Consider the following 19,601-nt stretch of genomic DNA (forward strand, 5'->3'; position numbering starts at 1 on the left):
AACTACTACACAAGGGACTGTCCAGAGATATTCCATGTAGAATGACCATCCCCAAAGATAACTGTGGTCCTTCCATAATGGGAATAGAGATTAAAGAACCATAAACATGTTTATTTTGATTCTTATGCAGAAAGTAGTAAGGTCATTTGATTTTCAAAATGGTTACACTAATTACTTGGTGATCTCAGGGCTTATTTACTTTTTAATTATATCACAACTATAATTATATCACAAAACAAATTTATATTATAATATTTTAAAACCTAACACTAAACATCTATATAATGATCTGACAATATCAGAAGAACATAAAGTAGACTTTTAACTCAAATTTAATAAAATATATAACACGATACATCTTGAACATGGAAAAACCAAATTGGGTTAAAAGATACACATTTTCTAATTATTCTAAAGACTTATTCACAATGAATCCGAAAAGCAAATTGGAAAACTTGAATTACTAATAATCTAGAAGCCTTTGGGGGGAGGTAAAGAAAAAAACCTGACAATGATCTGTCTTGCAGTATTTGTTTACAGTAATATTAACATGCATAATACAAACAGCAATCAACTCTCCTTTTTTTCTTGTAGAACAGTAAAATTGCCACTCCAAATTTGTTCAAGACAGGTATTTTCATACTTAATAAACTGAGAAAACATGAATTCAGTTATCCAATCAAGTGCTAAATGGTATAAAAGAACAGCAAGTTGAATCATGTACTAAAGTCTTCTTGTCTCATCACTATGACATCCACACCACCCACTTGTGGGGGGTGGGGAGTAGCTGCCATTAACAAAAGTCCCTATATTGCAACTGGACCTTTGGCAGCTTCCACAAGAGTATGGGATTAGTGGATTGGGTACAAAATGAAAATATTGTTGAAGAACAGGCTGGATTTAGAGAGGAGTGATCAAGATTAGATCATTGTTTGGTTCTCCACCATTTGGCATAAAAATAGTCTGCACCCTCTCCCTTTTTGCAACCTTTGTTGATTTTAAGTCAGCTTTTGATCTAATACCTAGAGAAAGACTATGAGACAGAGACAATCCACTACTGACAAAAGATTGCTTGTGCTTATTCAATCACTTATTTCAAACACCTCCCTGAAAATTATATGTACCCCTTGGGGATATTTATCTAACACAGTACCAACATATAGAGGTGTAAGACAAGTTTGCATATTAGCTCCATTACTTTTCAATTTATATCTAAATCCAATAATTCAAGTGCTTGCGGTTTCAGACCATCATCCATCCTTTTTGGCCAATCATACGATCCCAGCACTACTGCATGCTGATGATGTAGTTATTATGTCATAAGTGGGAATGAGAAAAGCACTTAGGGCACCAGCTTTATTTTGTACAGATAAAAATTATCAATAAATTATCAGAAAACCAAAGTTTTAGTTTTTTCCCAACACTGTCATAAAATTAATAAATGGCAAATAAATGGGACTCAAATTGAACAGGTGTGCACCTATAAATATCTTGGAGTGCAGTTCCATGCTTTCTTATCTTGGAATGCTCTTTTTTTTTCTGGGCAAGTGACACACAGCATACTTCTATAGTTATCATAAGATTTTACCATTCAAAAGGAAGCCATTATATCTCTGCAGTTTGCAAGGACTTTCAAGCTAAGGTAGTCCTTCAGCTTCTCTATGGCTCTCAAATTTGCTCCTTTGCAAAGCTTAATATTATTGAAACAGTTCAAAATAAGTTTATTAGAGCCTTATCAATGGTTCCAAATAGTATCAAAAATGCCATCTTACCTGTAGAAACAGATATAGTTTTGTTGGATGCTAGTGCATGGTTTCTTCTCTTACCTTCTGGCTAAAGTTAATTCTACTTACTATATTTTGGCCCCAATAGTATTTAGAGATTGCTTTAAATGATCATGGCTTTAAAAAGCCCTAGATAAAATTCAATTGCTGGGCTTCTCTATGGAAAATCTGTGCTTTTTAGGTTTTGATAATGCTAGAACTGCCCTTAAAAACAAATTTGGGATACGGATCCCCATACTAATTTAAATAAGGGATTACACCCCTATATTTATCACTTCCTTCCAAAAGGGTTCGCTCCAGACTCCTATTTACAATCCATTACAATTTTGAAATTTTGTAAGGCCTTTACCTTAGCCAGGTTGGATGCTTTGCCTTTAGCAGTCCTTTTTGGATGTTTTAAGGATATTCCTATGCACCTTCAGTTAAGTCCATACAGTGATGGCTCAATAGAAACTCTAAGCCATATGCTACTATATTGTTCCCTATATAAGAGCTCTAGGCAGACCCAAATATATCCAATCTTGAAGAAATTTCCAGATAGGGAATATGATTTCTAGTTAATGTTACTGCTTTTGGACAAGGACTCAAAAATATCCTCCCAAGTTGCCCAGTTTTGTGCTACCATCTGTATGATATGCCACGCCATTACTTAGGTTTGGAATTTCTTATAATAGTATTTTATTTTGATTTATTTTGCTATCTTTGTTCTTAATTATTTTTTTGTTGTTGTTTATTCGTTTAGTCGCTTCCGACTCTTCGTGACTTCATGGACCAGCCCACGCCAGAGCTTCCTGTCGGTCGTCAACACCCCCAGCTCCCCCAGGGACGAGTCCGTCACCTCTAGAATATTAATTATTTTTAGATCTTATTATACTTACTGTTTTCCTGATATATACAGTATGTGTGTATGTACACATGTACGTGTGTCTGTGTGTGTCTGTGTGTCTTTGTGTGTTTGTGTATGTGTATGTATGTGTATACACACACACACACACACACACACTAATAATACTTCTATTATGTTATTTTGATTGTATCTGGCCTTAGGGCTGTAATAAAATTGAATTGAAAATTGTACCCAGAAAAAGAAAACTGGAACAGATTAACTCTTCACTATTTAGCTCTCAGTTACACATACAAAGTTTGGCCTGCTCACCCAGAATTGTCACAGACGACAGTGGTTTTGTTACAGACCAATCTGGCATTCAATAATCACTACTAACAAAGGAAAAACTGGTAAGATAATCAGAAACTGTTTGCTATACCTGCTATGATCACATCAGTAAAAGTATTCCATTAACTTCCTTCCCTCGTGATAGACATGGAAGTCTGTACATCAGGTATCACAAGCCTTCTCCTTTAGTACTATCTATTTATGCAACATGGAAGACCATTCCAGAAATTCTTTAAGCCTTCTTAAAGAAGTATCCTTAAGTGCTACCACCAGAACAGGTGAGTGAAAAATCCATTTACACACATACAATATCAAGTAGGGTACTTTGGATTATGTACAGTGTACTCAGATTTCTAATTCCTATGTATCTGGCAGTTACCTATTACCTTGCTGATCTTTAAAACACTGTAAGCATCGATCATTGTCCAAATGGAATTAGTTTTAAGCAACATGAGAACATGTTTATGGTGGAAGATTTGTTCTTCATATTTTTGTTCTAAAAGCTACTTTACTGATGGTATTTCCAACCTAGTCATATTTTATATGACCATTAAACATCCATGCATCACTCTGCCAGGAAATGAATAAATTTAAGACTGTTTGTAAATAAAAAAAAGTTATTACCTGCACATCATGTGTAAAAATTTGGAAGATAAAAATTAATAATGCACACTATTGTGCCATTTGATATAATGGCCTAATGTCATAGTCCCTGTTCCAATGTTCCTGGAAAACATTGTAACGTGTTCCCATGCCATGGTGCTGACACGAGTTGCTGTACGGGAGGAGGCTGCTCCTGTTCTTTGTACCAGGTTGCGATGCGAGGAAGGAAGAATGCCTGTTTGGGTTACCTCACCTTGTCAAGGAGGTTTCCCGCAGACCGGCAGGAACCATTAGGGGCACCTGCAGGGCATGGAATTGTGCTGACTCTGGGGGGAGGGACTGGAAGCTGCTTGGGGTTTTACTGGGAGACGTCCCGCGCTTTTACTATTCTCAGCTTTGCTTGTGATCCTGCATACTATTCATTATTAAATCAGATCTCCATGAAAGCCCTGTGTGAGTCTGATAGTACACATTTTGTGTGTTCTTCTGATAAAGGCTTAGGTAAACGCAACATGTCCTCTGCTAAACTAAGAAATAACAGGAAGAACTGCATTTGCTGACATATCAAATTATCTGAAATTGATTAAATTTAAAAAGAGCACCTTCATTTTGGTTTTGTTCTAACTACTTTGGCATGCACAAAAGAACATATTACAATATGGGTTTTTATTTTAAAAGTTATGAGTACATACAAAATAAATAGGAACTATTTCTACGGATTCTCCAGGGAAACCATCCAATGTGAGAAAACTAGTCTCAGTGGACTCCCTCTCTGACTCAAAAGGCTAATGTTGCTGAAACTACACAATGAATCCTTCTGCATTTGATATCAGAGGCTATAATCCCATACCAAGCATTGTTTAATTAGTTTATAATGCATAATGAATGTAAAAGATTTTATTTTAGTGCACGTAAGTCTATTAAAAATGCATGCTATTTATCCTTAGGCTTGTAGGATATCCTTCACATATGACATATTTTTAGAATGTACATTTGTAAAATTAATGCAGTTTGCAGATCTGGCTTTTTAAATTTCTTATCTATAAAAAGCCCTCTTTGATTCTTATACTTTGCTTTAGTTATTTCACAAAATAGTACAAACAAAGCAAAACAAATCACCCAGCAGATGGCAACTTACATAATGCCGCCTCTGTAGCATTAGTGGCTCTTTATTAAAGGTGTATCAGTGACTTAAAATAAGTCAGTGTTCTACTTCTTGTGAAAAATTACAGTCGTTAAAATTTCATTACACTGTGCAAAATATTCCCAAGAACTGAATTTGACTTTTATTTAAAGTAAGTTCATTTCTAAGGCTCCAAATATGTTTTTATTCCTAGTAACAAAGACTGTAAAGTGAAAGAGAATTGGCTCTAAGAAATCACATAGTTTACTGTTGAACTGAACAAGGGATAATGGGAACGTGAAGCCAAATCTTTGAAAAAGAATATGTAAGCTCTTCCCTTTCTTGCCCCCTTTCTCTCTATCTCCATCCCAGCTAACACTCTCAGGTAGATTTAAAAACAGCATAAACATCAAGATAAGATTAGCAAGAACATTTTGGGATTAACATTTCCACTCATGCAAGAAGTAGCCTCTAACATCTATAAAGGATGTTAAAGCGGTGTTTCAACATCAATCTGAAAGATAGCAAAACTGCAGCCACTGAACCCCTCTCCTAATTAAGACAAGGATATCAATTCCTGGCTATGAATCATGCAGAATATTTTCAGTGGTACCATGGGGAGGACGAGATGCTGGAGACAACAAGGCTATAGCAAATAAACCAAATCAGTATTGCTAAAGTGACAGGCAGGTGCTTCAGTTTAAAATATTTAATGGACAATGGGCCTGTTAAATTCTTTGGGGACTTTCTTTTTTAGTGTCATGGCTGCAACTCAACCATTTTTTTCCAAAACTGCAGCTGATCTGAAAAGGCAATGCAGATCAACAGTCCCTCCACAGAGAATTCTAGCAGATTTCACAGCATCTGCGAAATAAACAGCATTAGCACCTCTGCGATTCATATAAATGTCTTCAAAACAAGGTCCCCCCCCCCATTCACAACTGGACAAAGAGTCCTTTCTTAATTTTGTTAAATTCTGTACCAGTGAGGATGTAATTACAATATACATTATTTGTCAGTTTGTATGAAATTCAGATCTTCTGCCAATTCTATATTGTCACTATCAATCTCTGTACCTGTAGTCACACCAAGGACATCTGTAGGGTTTTTCCCCAGTATGTACACGTTTGTGTCGGGTCAGATGGGACTGGGTTGTGGAAGCAAAGTTACATTCATCACATTTAAATGGCTTCTCTCCTGAAAGAAAATAAAAGTGATTCGTTTTTAGAAGTAGAAAAAGCAAGGTTATTCTTCTTAATTTTTAACCACAATTTAACAAGAGTGAAAAATGGCAGATCTAAAAAATATACAAGTTAAGTGCAAACTATTGTACTTATCTTAAGGTATATATTACCTATATTAACTGTTTTTCTCTTGCTTAAATGATTCTGCTATCACCGTAGCTTGTCATCTCCATACAACCACTAGTCACTGTTAAATTGTATGTATTTAGCAACCATATGAGTAATCTGCTATGAATTAATTTGCTTATGTGCTTTTCCATTGGATGTTTATCTGCTTTTAGTAAACAACATTTCTTATCATCAACTAGTACTATTAAGTGGTTACTAGGGGTATGCTAATATACAATGCCTAGACCATAAAGTGGATTCACAGTAACAGTTATTTCAAGAAAAAGTGATATTATATTCTGAACCTTACCCCCAGGTAGGTCTCCACATGTGAATGTGAATGTCTTTTCCCACTTTCAGATCTCAAGCCAACATAATTTCAAAAGACAGGACTGAGTTAGTCTTCAAACTGAACAGATGTTCAACAATTTATCACACAATAATGCATGTGGATAACTACAAGCACTTGACTGGAAAGACACTGGGTGAACAAAATAATGGCAGTAGCTCAATCAGAAAAAGGAGAAATAAGAACAAGCACTATATTAGCTCAAAATAATCCACTCATTCCTCTGAATCAAAAACAGGTCTGAGAGCAGTTCTGCTAGTATACCTTTAATAAAAGCTTAATACAAATTTCCCATTACAGCAAAGTAGCTCTGCTAAGTTTATGCATATATTAAACAACCTAATTTGCACATTTGCAAATAATTTGCACATAGCCTTAATATGATAATCTGTGTTGAAGACACTGGGTGAAAGTAACAGGAGAAATAACATGTGTCACTTTCAAAAATTCACTTTCATGTTTTCTTGGAGGAGTGTGTGTGTGTGTGTGCATGTATGTGTTAGTGGGAGAATGGATGACTGCAATAGTGCTCATAAGAGGATATTCTGGAAAAAAACCCTACTTTCAAATATGTATTGATTGTGACTATTCTCTGGTAAACATCAATTCAGTGGCCATATTCTCATGAATGATGAACCAGAATTTTTTTAGTATCAATAATGTGCAAGCTCATACTGTTCCAATTGCTCTCAATAGCTAGTGCAAAGGGCACAGCTAACATACCTAGAATAAAGTAGAATAGGAAGGAATCACCAGGGATTTGAAAGTAGACTATACCCGTTGCAACTCTGACAGAGAGAAAAAAGTCTCTCCTTTTGTGCTCATCAAATGATGTCAAGATCCCAAATACCATCTGCATATCCTCAAGCAGACAATGTGATCCTACATGCAATGTGTTCACCCAGCTATGCTGACACATGCCCATTAGATTAACAAAGCTAAGTCTCTACCCAAGGTACGGAACATAATAATGCTACTTAGAATTTGCTCCCACAACATAAAGACTAGAATGCACAAATACACACTTCTTGATAGACCTTATTTTCACAATAACCACAATATTATCCCATTTTAATGATGTGAGTATAGCAGTTTGTCCAGAGAATTTACTGCAAATCAATCCACCCTGCTGCTGTCAGATGACACTGGTACTGTAGCTGTGAGTGTCATAGAAATTTCAGGAAACTTTGCAACAGTTAAGAGGTGAATGCCTGCAAACCTGCAATTACTTGGAAGAATAAAATATGCAGATATTCCTCAAGCAAGACTTTGAGGTATTAACTTGGATTAGGAATGTGTCAATTTGCATAATGTCTATCACTGGCAGAATGAAAAGACTTTCATAAGGAATCCCACCTTGCTTCATCTTTGCTTTCGTTTCACTGAATACCAAGCCTTAGTTCTTCTATAAGCCTTAGGTGCAACCAGATGATTCTGTCCTACAATTTAATTGTTGTTTCTAGCATTTGTCCTATTTAGTAGCAGGGTCCTCTTGTTTCATGTTGCACTTGCTGTTCTCATAGAGAAGCTATCAATACATGATGCAACTTGGAGCTTTATTTTTCAGCTGGCATGTCACAGACTGACACTGATTTGGACTGAGAGAGAGTGACTGGCCCAAGGTCACCCAGCTGGTTTCTATGCCTAAGGGAGGACTAGAATCTGGGTTTTCTCCATCTTAGTCCAGCACCTTAACCATTACACCATGCTGACTCTCTCTCAAAGAATGTAATTAATTAAACAATTAATTAATTGCTTGTAATTTTTTTAAACTGCAGATTAAATTTTTCAGTATGTTGTGATTTTATTGCTTAGTTTGCTTCACTCTGCTGGTGTTATTGCTTTCAAGACCCACTGCTTCCAGGTTATTATATTTGAAAAGCATTTTAACAAACAAATAAAGTCATATACAAGCATTTACAGTTTTTGCTTCTGAATGGGGCTGAGTATAAATTACACCTCAAGTCCAGACTGCCATTCATGGATCTCTGATCCATATTTACAGAGGTTTCACTCAAGATGGTGTTCCTGTTCCTTTTAATGAAGAGAGCAAATGTATGCATGAAAAGAGATGCAAATGAAGAATATCTTGAGCAGAAGCTATAGAGGAGCATAAGAAGGGTCCACTAAGATTAATATGAAACAAACAAAAACCTTCCTCCAACAATACAGGAAAAATGAAGAGCAAACTAACAATCTTTTTTGAGAGAATGGTCAGTGTTCAGGAAAGTTGGTGAGATAACATACTTCCAATAAAATGTATCACTGAAAATCTCATGTAATTAAATTCTGAACATGCCTACAAATACTAGCTTTGTTAGAAGTTAATAACAATCCTCTTCAAACATCACATTCTCTCCTAATAAGCATTTAATGAAAAGGCACAAAGCATATTGGGTTAGTTATTCTTTATATGGAATATTTTTCTTTTTGGCGCTGGGTTGGGGGAAGGTGAAAGAACGAAGCTACATAATACATTAAATTCAGTGCCAAGTAATGTAACTGCACATTAAAAGTCAAAGAGCAGTTCACATGAGAAATAGAAACGCAAAGTGAGCCACTCATCTGGATAAAACACATATATTATTAAATTTTCTCTCTTTATTACATTGACCTATAAATGCCTAGATGTGCAAGACTGAAATGAGCAAATGGAACTGATCATACAAACAGGATCTGTGTAGGTCACATAAGCCACTGTCTTCAAAAATTCATGAGACTCTTTGAACAAAGGCACAAACTGTTCAAGTATTTCTGTAGCTTCATAGTAACTGCCTCAGGATTGCCATATGCACGAAGCTTGTCTTTTCATATTCATCAGGTTCTCCATACTTTATGAAAGTCGGTACACATGCGTACACACATACACACATACAATTTTGTATTTCTGTTACTACACAGATCAATCACCTTTCTATTTTTATACAACCCTCCTATCCTCCACCCGCAAACCCTGTTAAGTAACAGCAGTGAAATCTTCCAATGTTTAAAGAAAAAAAAATAAAATAAAAATTTGCTTAAAAGGTAAGGGAATTTGAACATAAGAAACTAAGGGATGACAGGCACAAGCATTTTTTCTTAATACAATTATGCCAAAATGATGAAACATTCCTAATTTCACAATTCATGCTCTGCCTTTTGTACTTGCATCATGACTTTGCATGTAAATACACAAGACCTGGAGATTGTATTTCAATGTGGGTTTCATTTTTATATATCCCTTGCCTACCTTCTCTTTACCATCTCATGGTACCAACTTGTGATAGTAAGAAGGCAGCTATCTAACCCCAAGTCCAGAACCTGGTTCATTGTTTGTTGTTTATTCGTTTAGTCGCTTCCGACTCTTCGTGACTTCATGGACCAGCCCACGCCAGAGCTTCCTGTCGGTCGTCAACACCCCCAGCTCCCCCAGGGACGAGTCCGTCACCTCTAGTATATCATCCATCCATCTTGCCCTTGGTCGGCCCCTCTTCCTTTTGCCTTCCACTCTCCCTAGCATCAGCATCTTCTCCAGGGTGTCCTGTCTTCTCATTATGTGGCCAAAGTATTTCAGTTTTGCCTTTAATATCATTCCCTCAAGTGAGCAGTCTGGCTTTATTTCCTGGAGGATGGACTGGTTTGATCTTCTTGCAGTCCAAGGCACTCTCAGAATTTTCCTCCAACACCACAGTTCAAAAGCATCGATCTTCCTTCGCTCAGCCTTCCTTATGGTCCAGCTCTCTCAGCCATATGTTACTACGGGGAACACCATTGCTTTAACTATGCGGACCTTTGTTGTCAGTGTGATGTCTCTGCTCTTAACTATTTTATCGAGATTTGTCATTGCTCTTCTCCCAAGGATTAAGCGTCTTCTGATTTCCTGACTGCAGTCAGCATCTCCAGTAATCTTTGCACCTAGAAATACAAAGTCTTTCACTGCTTCTACATTTTCTCCCTCTATTTGCCAGTTATCAATCAAGCTGGTTGCCATAATCTTGGTTTTTTTTTGAGGTTTAGCTGCAAACCAGCTTTTGCACTTTCTTCTTTCACCTTCATCATAAGGCTCCTCAGTTCCTCTTCGCTTTCAGACATCAAAGTGGTATCATCTGCATATCTGAGATTGTTAATGTTTTTTCCAGAGATTTTAACTCCAGCCTTGGATTCCTCAAGGCCAGCTTGTCGCATGATGTGTTCTGCATACAAGTTGAATAGGTAGGGTGAGAGTATACAGCCCTGCCGTACTCCTTTCCCAATCCTAAACCAGTCAGTTGTTCCGTGGTCTGTTCTTACTGTTGCTACTTGGTCGTTATACAGATTCTTCAGGAGGCAGACAAGATGACTTGGTATCCCTATACCGCTAAGAACTTGCCACAATTTGTTATGGTCCACACAGTCAAAGGCTTTAGAATAGTCAATAAAACAGAAATAGATGTTTTTCTGAAACGCCCTGGCTTTTTCCGTTATCCAGCGGATATTGGCAATTTGGTCTCTAGTTCCTCTGCCTTTTCTAAACCCAGCTTGTACATCTGGCAATTCTCGCTCCATGAACTGCTGAAGTCTACCTTGCAGGATCTTCAGCATTACCTTACTGGCATGTGAAATGAGTGCCACTGTTCGATAGTTTGAACATTCTTTAGTGTTTCCCTTTTTTGGTATGGGGATATAAGTTGATTTTTTCCAATCTGATGGCCATTCTTGTGTTTTCCAAATTTGCTGGCATATAGCATGCATTACCTTGACAGCATCATCTCGCAAGATTTTGAACAGTTCAGCTGGGATGCCGTCCTCTCCTGCTGCCTTGTTATTAGCAATGCTTCTTAAGGCCCACTCAACCTCACTCTTCAGGATGTCTGGCTCTAGCTCACTGACCACACCGTCAAAGCTATCCCCGATATTGTTATCCTTCCTATACAGGTCTTCTGTATATTCTTGCCACCTTTTCTTGATCTCTTCTTTTTCTGTTAGGTCCTTGCCATCTTTGTTTTTGATCATACCCATTTTGGCCTGGAATTTACCTCCGATGTTTCTAATTTTCTGGAAGAGGTCTCTTGTCCTTCCTATTCTATTGTCTTCTTCCATTTCCACATATCTAGCTGATCTGTGGGTCTTCCCTAATCTCTGTAGTCTGATCCTAAATTGTGCAAGAAGAAGTTCGTGATCGGAACTACAGTCAGCTCCAGGCCTTGTTTTTATCGACTGTACAGATGTCCGCCACCTTTGGCTGCAAAGGATGTAGTCAGTCTGATTTCGGTGTTGTCTATCTGGTGAAGTCCATGTATAAAGCTGTCTCTTAGGTTGTTGGAAGAGAGTGTTTGTTATGCAGAGTGAATTGTCTTGGCAAAATTCTATCAGCCTATGTTCTGCTTCATTTTGTTCTCCCAGGCCATACTTACCTGTAATTCGAGGTGTCATTTGACTGCCCACCTTAGCATTCCAGTCTCCTGTGATGAAAATAACATCTCTTTTAGGCGTGTTGTCCAGTAGATGCTGCAGATCCTCATAGAACTGCTCTACTTCAGCTTCTTCAGCATTTGTGGTTGGGGCGTATATTTGGATCACTGTGATGTTAGATGGCTTGCCCTGAATTCAAATTGAGATCATCCTGACGTTTTTTGGGTTGTATCCAAGCACTGCTTTAGCCACTTTACTATTAATTATGAAGGCTACTCCATTTCTTCTGTGGTCCTCTTGTCCACAGTAGTAGATCTGGTGGTCATTTGATGTGAAGTGGCCCATTCCAGTCCATTTCAGTTCACTGACGCCCAGAATGTCTATCTTTAATCTTGACATCTCACCAATAACCACATCCAATTTGCCCTGGCTCATAGATCTTACATTCCAGGTTCCAATGGTGTGTTGATCCTTAGAACATCGGATTTGCCGTTCACCACCAGCACCGTCGGCCGCTAGCCGTCCTTTCGGCTTTGAGCTATCTGCGTCATCACGTCTGGGGCTAGTTGAACTCATCCTCTGTTCCTCCCCAGTAGCATTTTGACCATCTTCTGACCTGGGGGTCTCATCTTCCGATGGTATACTAACATATCTCTGGTTGTACTGATCCATTTAGTTTTCACGGCAAGAATACTGGGGTGGGTTGCCATTACCTTCCCCAGGGATCGCATTTAGTCTGACTTCTCTGTCATGACCTTCCCGTCTTGCATGGCCCTTCACGGTTTAGCTCATGGCATCATTGAGGTGCTCAAGCTCCAGCACCACGACAAGGTAACGATCCTTTGCTGAAGACCTGGTTCATTACTTATAATTAAAAGATCAAAAGCACTCAGTCAATAGCATTAACTTAGCATTAACTTAACATTAACAGTGGTATTTACCATGGTTAAGGACAGCATAAAAAGGCCAAACATCTTTAGGAAAAAAGATAGACTGGGCAAAGGAATGTTCCAACTGACTAGCTATAGTTAGAAGGTGATGTTTTAGCTGCACTGATCCCAAGACAATATTTGAGGAAAAGAACCATGAAGATTGTTCAACTGATCCCCTGTGTTTTCTTTAGAAGCATATTTTTCTTAGTAGGAAGATGTAAATGATAGTGTAACACATTACTTGATTGGCTTATGATATATGACAATTAACCAATTGTCTATATCATATATTTTGAAAAATGCATTGATAATTCTTCTCCATCTATCCATCTTTAGAATTTGTAAGGCTGCCCATCTCCTAAAAGTGTTAAAACCACCACAACAATAATAATTAACAAAACCAAACACCAAAGCCCATAAACACAATCCAACTCAAGAATAACTCAAGAATAATATACCATATTAACCAGCAGAGCTCACCTAACAACATGGCCAAATGCCTAGGGGAATAGCCAGGTTCTTAAAGCCTTACAAAAGGCTAACAGGGTCTGGGCCATCCTAACTTCTGAAAGGATGCTGTTACATAAGGCAGGTGCCACCACAGAGAAGGCATGGTTCTAGCATCCAACAAGATGACATTGTTTAATGGAAGGGATCTAGAGCATACCCTCCCTGCTAGATTTGGTAGGGCAAGCTGAGACAATAGGAGATAGGGGAGTCTCACCTTTATATAAGTAAACTATGAACAATGAATGGCACAATAATAATGTGAATGAAATTATGTATTCTATAATATGTACATATTTTATATTAAAAACAGTGGTGGTGATGCAGTCTGTGGTTGATGATTCAGGAAGACTAGTTAACTAAGTTTGCTTCAAAATACAGGAATGCTTATTAAAACTGTAACTGGAAAATCATTCTAATTTTACAAATGATTATGAGTCAGAGCCTGTTTAGTCATCTGGCTCAACCCAGAAAAGTTGATGTTAAAGAGGATAGGACTTAGGACAGACCACTGATAGGGATGACCCTCTTCTTCTTAAACATGCCATCCGAGCATCAATCCTGAATAATGCTTTACTTATTTTCCACACGTAAATATTAAGTGTGAACCCAGTTTTAATTTAGGAAATTAATGCCTGACAGTGATGATCCACAACATATCTGTACATCTCATAAGCCATGAAACAGTATTGTAAGCAATAGTCAGACATGTCATCTCATCATAAACCTGCTTGTGATGGCACAAATGGGAAGGCCATGTAGCACTTCGTAGACCCACATGGTGGGAAAGATTTTAGTTTTAGGGGTTTGTAATTGCATTGCCTGACCTATAGTATTTAGCTGCTATCTTCTACTAAAATTACTGCATATGCAATTTCAATCAGCCTGAATACATTGTTTGCTAGAACCTGTACTTTCTGTTCATGCCTCTAATGATGCATGTGCCCCTTCTATCATGAGTGGAGACAAAAAAATAATTTTTTTTGCAAAAAAAAAAAAAAAAAAAAATCCACTGGACTGAACTGGATAGGACTTGGAAACAGTAATGATGCTAAAGAGAATGGGAGTGGGGCTTGGATGTGGTTTTTTTTAATGTTTGTGTTGGGGGGGGATAATAAAAAATGTGCATTAAACAGCTGCTTGTCTGCCATAAAGTTCTATAGCATGATCTTTGGGGAGCTCAGGACCCTGTAAAAAGGATATGGGACATATGTTTTTATCAAACCAGCAGTGGCACAAAACAGCCAATTAGGATATAGATTCTGCTTCAACTATCTGGGTAAAATCCGTACCCAAACTACTGTGTGTAAGACAACAATCCTATCTAGATCAGCAAAGGAAATACAGTCCTCCTTGAGACCAGGCATGAATAAAAATCCCAAATCTTCAGAAATTCACTCTTCAAAGTCTACTCTTCTAAATAGTTACAGAAGGAAAGTATACAAAGAATTGGAGATACAAGTAGTAAAGAGTCCTTAAAACACAAAGTCAATCCTCCCCCATTGTCAAGCATCTGTCAGACAAGAAAAGCACTCTGGTGGATATCAATTCACCAGATGCCTGGAAGATGAGGGGAGTGGGGAGGCTTATTAAGCTGGCCAAGATTCCTGAACTGCATGTGAAGATCGGCTGTCTTGCCCTTGAATCAAGGGTCTGTGACAGGTGATAAAAGTAAATCTTGAACTAGGAGATGTTTTGTGTCAACCCTCTAGACAGTTTGTATTGCAGCAGGGAATTATTTAAGCCATTTAGACCACTTTTGATACCTATCCCCTTCAGACCTGTCTATAATTTGCTTGGGTACTCTGTGTACAAGGACAGCTATGTCAAAGAACACAAAAACAAAATGGTATTCTGAAGCAGGGTGCAAGAAACAAAAGGAAAAGAAAGTGGGGGGGGGAGCCATGGCATCAGCCAGAGTATACTGAATCCAGTGGAAGGTGCATTGTACTGCTTTTGGGGAAGAAAACAGGAGGAATAGGTAATTTTTCTGTGAAAGAATCATCTTTGATTGTTTGTGCCACAGAGGCGGATAAATGCCAAAAAGACAGATCCCTCTGTCTCCAAGATACTGTCCTATATAGTATAAAGTTAATAGCAAAGTAATAACAAGCCTCTGGTTGTGACATAAAACATAAACTTAGGCCAGCTAGATGTAGACTCCATGATCTATAACCTGTAAATGCCTGCATTCAGATACTCTGCAAGGGTGGGACAAACAAATAAATGCCAACTTGAATGTGCAACAGATTAGAACTCACTCTGTAAAAGCAGCTATTTTAATAGGAAGGAAAGAAATATTTCCATATTTAGGTGAAAGACACAGTATTGTCTCAATGGACACATAAAACATGTAAGTTCTCTATAGAACATGAATGAGGAGAGCATGAATTGCATCACAGAGAAACGGGGGCAAATCCCTTCAGTTCTATGGATACCGGCTGGGTTCATTAGTTTGTTTTTTGGTTTAGCATGTTGTGGAAAGTGAAACCACTGTGGCTTATAAAACACTACTGATCACTTAGCATGTGGTGTGAACCAAGTCAATTGTGGTTTACTTAGCAAATAATGGGATAGTGTCATGTGTGAATCCAATCACTGTGTGGCCACAGACAAGTCAGCTTCAAGTCACCTTGTAAAATGGGCATACTGAACTGCCTCACAAGTTTGCCAAGGGAATAAATGTAAGGTTCTACAAAACAATATGTGATTATATATATGACGAACAGTACCAGCAGACACAGATGAAAGCAGGGAGAGCTCAGTATTCAGATATAAGGCTAATCCTGTTATGAAGCTTGGCTGTTCAAAATTAAGAATAAAACAGAATACTGTAAAAGTGAGTGAATATGACTATCATTATGAATAATATATTCTTTAATCTGATATTATAAGAAGTATATATGTACATTAGAAGAGAATTAAGGTCATTGCTGCACTGAGGGAAGAATCATTTGAGACACTTGTCTAGTTTACTCTGTGTATCATCCACTGGGGCATTCATCCAATCGACAGACTTCTTTTAACTGAGTGTACATGCAGGGTAATAGCCACAAGCATGTTTATTACGTGTTAAGTATGTTAAGTATATATAAAATGCACAAGATTTTCTATGCAGTATACAAGTCATTTCACTTCTGTACAGAAAGTATACTGTGTGGAACTTCCTTTAAATGGGGAAGAGACTGCAGGCCTTAAAACATCTATAATCTCACTAACCATTCCTTCCCCAATATTACAACTACTGGAAAAGTTCCTAAACTGGGAAAGTGGATTTTAACAACAATGAAGTTTCTAGCTTGCAGACCATAAAGCAAAATTGTACAAAAGACAGCTGCATGATATTAGCTTCAGAAAGAGGGTAATTTTAATATATACTCCATTCATTATGTCTTCCAATCTCATGATTTCTATATCTCATGGTTTCAAAAGGCTTACCCATAATTTGAACAACCTTAATAATACTAGGGCTTTTTTGTCAACCCAGCTAACTGAAAAACTTTATCACATTTCACAGCCTGCCAAGAAACTGACCTTTATCTGCCAGTACATACATTTTTTAACATTTCATAGCTGAAGTCCAAATAAAAGCAGTTATCTCCATCAGCCAATGATAATCTAGAAAGACCTCTAAGAACTGCCACTTTTAATTTCACAATAGAGATGGCACAAATAACATCACAATTTGCACAATACGCAAATTTTATTCAAATTATGCTAAATATGCATTGGCAAGCAATGAAAATTAGACATGGTGCTCTAGTATATATATCCATATTTCTCTACACTATAGAGGAATATATAAAAATGGCTCCCTATTGTTAACATTGAAACATAGTATAAGTGAACACTGATTCAGACATACATGTTCATTATTGGATTACCGCAATAATATGAATGTGAAGCACATGATAACCACAGCACCACTGAAAGAACTTTCTGGTCATCTTAAACACAACATTAATCAAAGGGCTAAATTCGAATATTCATGCCTATAATCAAGTGATGTGAACAAGATCTGACTTGACAAACCAGGCGGCCACTGCACTTATCAGCAATCTAAACGGTGTGCTTAAGGAAGGAAATATACCCCATTCACACATCTACCATTATAATTCCTTCCAATAACAAGTCAGGACTCCATTATTGAGCAAATAAATGGGTGCCTGTATAAGGCATATACACACACACACGTCACACACAAAATCTTCCTGACAAAAACCTGTAAATCATGGAATGTTTTCACAACACCTATTTTAACTATTCAGAATGTAAGCATGAAGCATGAAGATGAAATAGGATCTTGCTTTTTAGATGACCTCCCAGCATTGACAGGGAAAATTTACAACCCTCCATAAGACAGAGAACCTTGATTGCACAACGTTGGCTTCCATGTTTATAGTTTGCAACTACATGAAGAGGGCTTAGGGTTCTAAAGAGTCCAGAAGTCAGGGAACTATAGCATCCTTCCCTTTATGCATTGTTCATATCCTCCCCTCCACCCACCCCCATTTTAATTCTCACTCTCAAGTTTTGCCCTTAATCCGGTCAATCCCAGTGTTTATATTTAGAAAAGAAAGCTTTTTTGCATAGACATGGCTGTGTTCAAACAAGCCACTCCTGCACATCAGTGGATTATGCGGGCAACATATATGATACTGGTGAGGAGGGTTGTCTTCCTCACCCCTATGTTTGTCTTCACTTTTCATACACTTGGTGCCAAATGATATAAATTGTCTGAAAATAACTTCTGAATATCAATGAAATTAAGCCTATGTTTTAGAGTAGCTGACATATGGAATACTTACTCCCTCAACAACTGGTACTCAGTGACATGCTAACTGTGGTAATGGAGGTAATATATATATATAGTCATCATGACTAATAGCTACTGTTAACCTTATTACTCCATTAATCTGTCAAATCTGTTTAAGAGAGTCTATACTCACCATATCTTCTGGTCAAATCACAGTCTCCCACCATTCAATTTCATTGGGTGATCCAAGATTCTAGTATTATGAGAGGCCTATCCATTCTTTTCAAACAACACATTATTTTATATACCTTAGCATGTTCCCCCTAATGTGCCATTCTTCTAAGCTAAAATGCCATAAAGATTGTATTCCTTCTTAATAGAGGACTTCTTCTAGCTTCTTGAGTGTATCCTTTCCAACTTTACAATATCTTTTTTGAGATGAATGATCACAGGATCATCATGTTCTGTGAATGTTCATAGAATTTCAATTGTGTGCAATAACCACAATTTTATAAATTACTTGAGAAATTGACTGGATTTTTAAAATTATTATTCTTTTTCAGAGATTCACCCCTGAAACTGACTTCTTCACAACCAAATCAACATTTTCATCAGAAACCAACATTTTTTTTGGTCAATTGCACCTACTGAAACCCCATCAGTACATAACTGAAGACAGGATATTTTGCCTCCATATGCATTATTTTACAGTTGCTTATACTGAAGGCCATTTTCTTGCTATTTCTCCAGTTTCAGAGATACTTCAAGAGCTCTTCAGCATTTCTTTTTTGGTTTTGCTTCCTGAAATAAATTGGTGTTGTAGACAAAGTACATCCATCACTGTTCTTCCTAATAATTTAAGAATAACTTTAAGTATAGTATCAGTCCTACAGTTTACACTCTGCCTTTGTGAGAACAATTCTTTTATTCCTACTCTATCATTTAACCAGTTATTAGTCATAAAAAGACTTCATCATTTTCTCTCATTATTTCAGATGTGGCTCAAATATCTCTGGTACAGATCTTTGTCAAGAGTTTTTCTTTAAAAAAAAAAAGTCCAAGTAAACAATGTCAACCAAATCAGCCTTAAACACCAGCTTGCTGACATTCCAAAAGATCTATAAAAGATTACTGAGGCAAAACTTCTCTCTGCAGAAGCCATGCTGATTCAGCAAGATCTGTCCTTCTACATACTTGGCACTTCTATCTTTAACAACAATTCCATCTTTCTACCAATTTATTCAGTAAGAAGTTAAAATAACTAGCTGTAACTTCCTGGATTCCTTAAAAAAAACTGGTATTGCATATGGACTACTTTCCAGTCCTCAAGTTTAGAAGCCACTCTCGGGATAACATTAACATAATCTGCATTTCAGTGCTTTTATGAACCAACCAAATATGAAGCTTTGAATATTCTGTACACATGCTTGGTACCCTATGTGGCTTGAAATAATAACTCAGTAGAAAATGTTCCATCTAAACATCCCAGATTCCTAATCTTGCTTTGGAATTTGTAGACAGTTTTTCACAAAACCTTTATGTAATACACAGTTTAGCCAGGCCATGAATCACAGAGGCACCTGCTATTCAGTGTTTTGTCTTAAGGAAAAAATACAGCAAGTTATATAGAAAGCATTCAATATAGACCCTA

At 37.3% G+C, this 19,601-nt stretch overlaps 1 protein-coding gene across 1 annotated transcript in view; it reads right to left on the reverse strand.

Moving 5' to 3' along the window:
* The window catches only part of ZNF407 (zinc finger protein 407), a 391,671-nt gene that overhangs the window by 129,217 nt on the left and 242,853 nt on the right, over positions 1-19,601 (reverse strand). The window contains exon 7 of the mRNA XM_063299035.1: positions 5,761-5,881. Coding sequence (XP_063155105.1) covers positions 5,761-5,881 — 121 coding nt within the window. The remainder of the gene's footprint in view (positions 1-5,760; positions 5,882-19,601) is intronic.

Source organism: Candoia aspera, chromosome 3, assembly GCF_035149785.1.
Source record: "Candoia aspera isolate rCanAsp1 chromosome 3, rCanAsp1.hap2, whole genome shotgun sequence".
Taxonomy (NCBI): Eukaryota; Metazoa; Chordata; class Lepidosauria; order Squamata; family Boidae; genus Candoia; species Candoia aspera.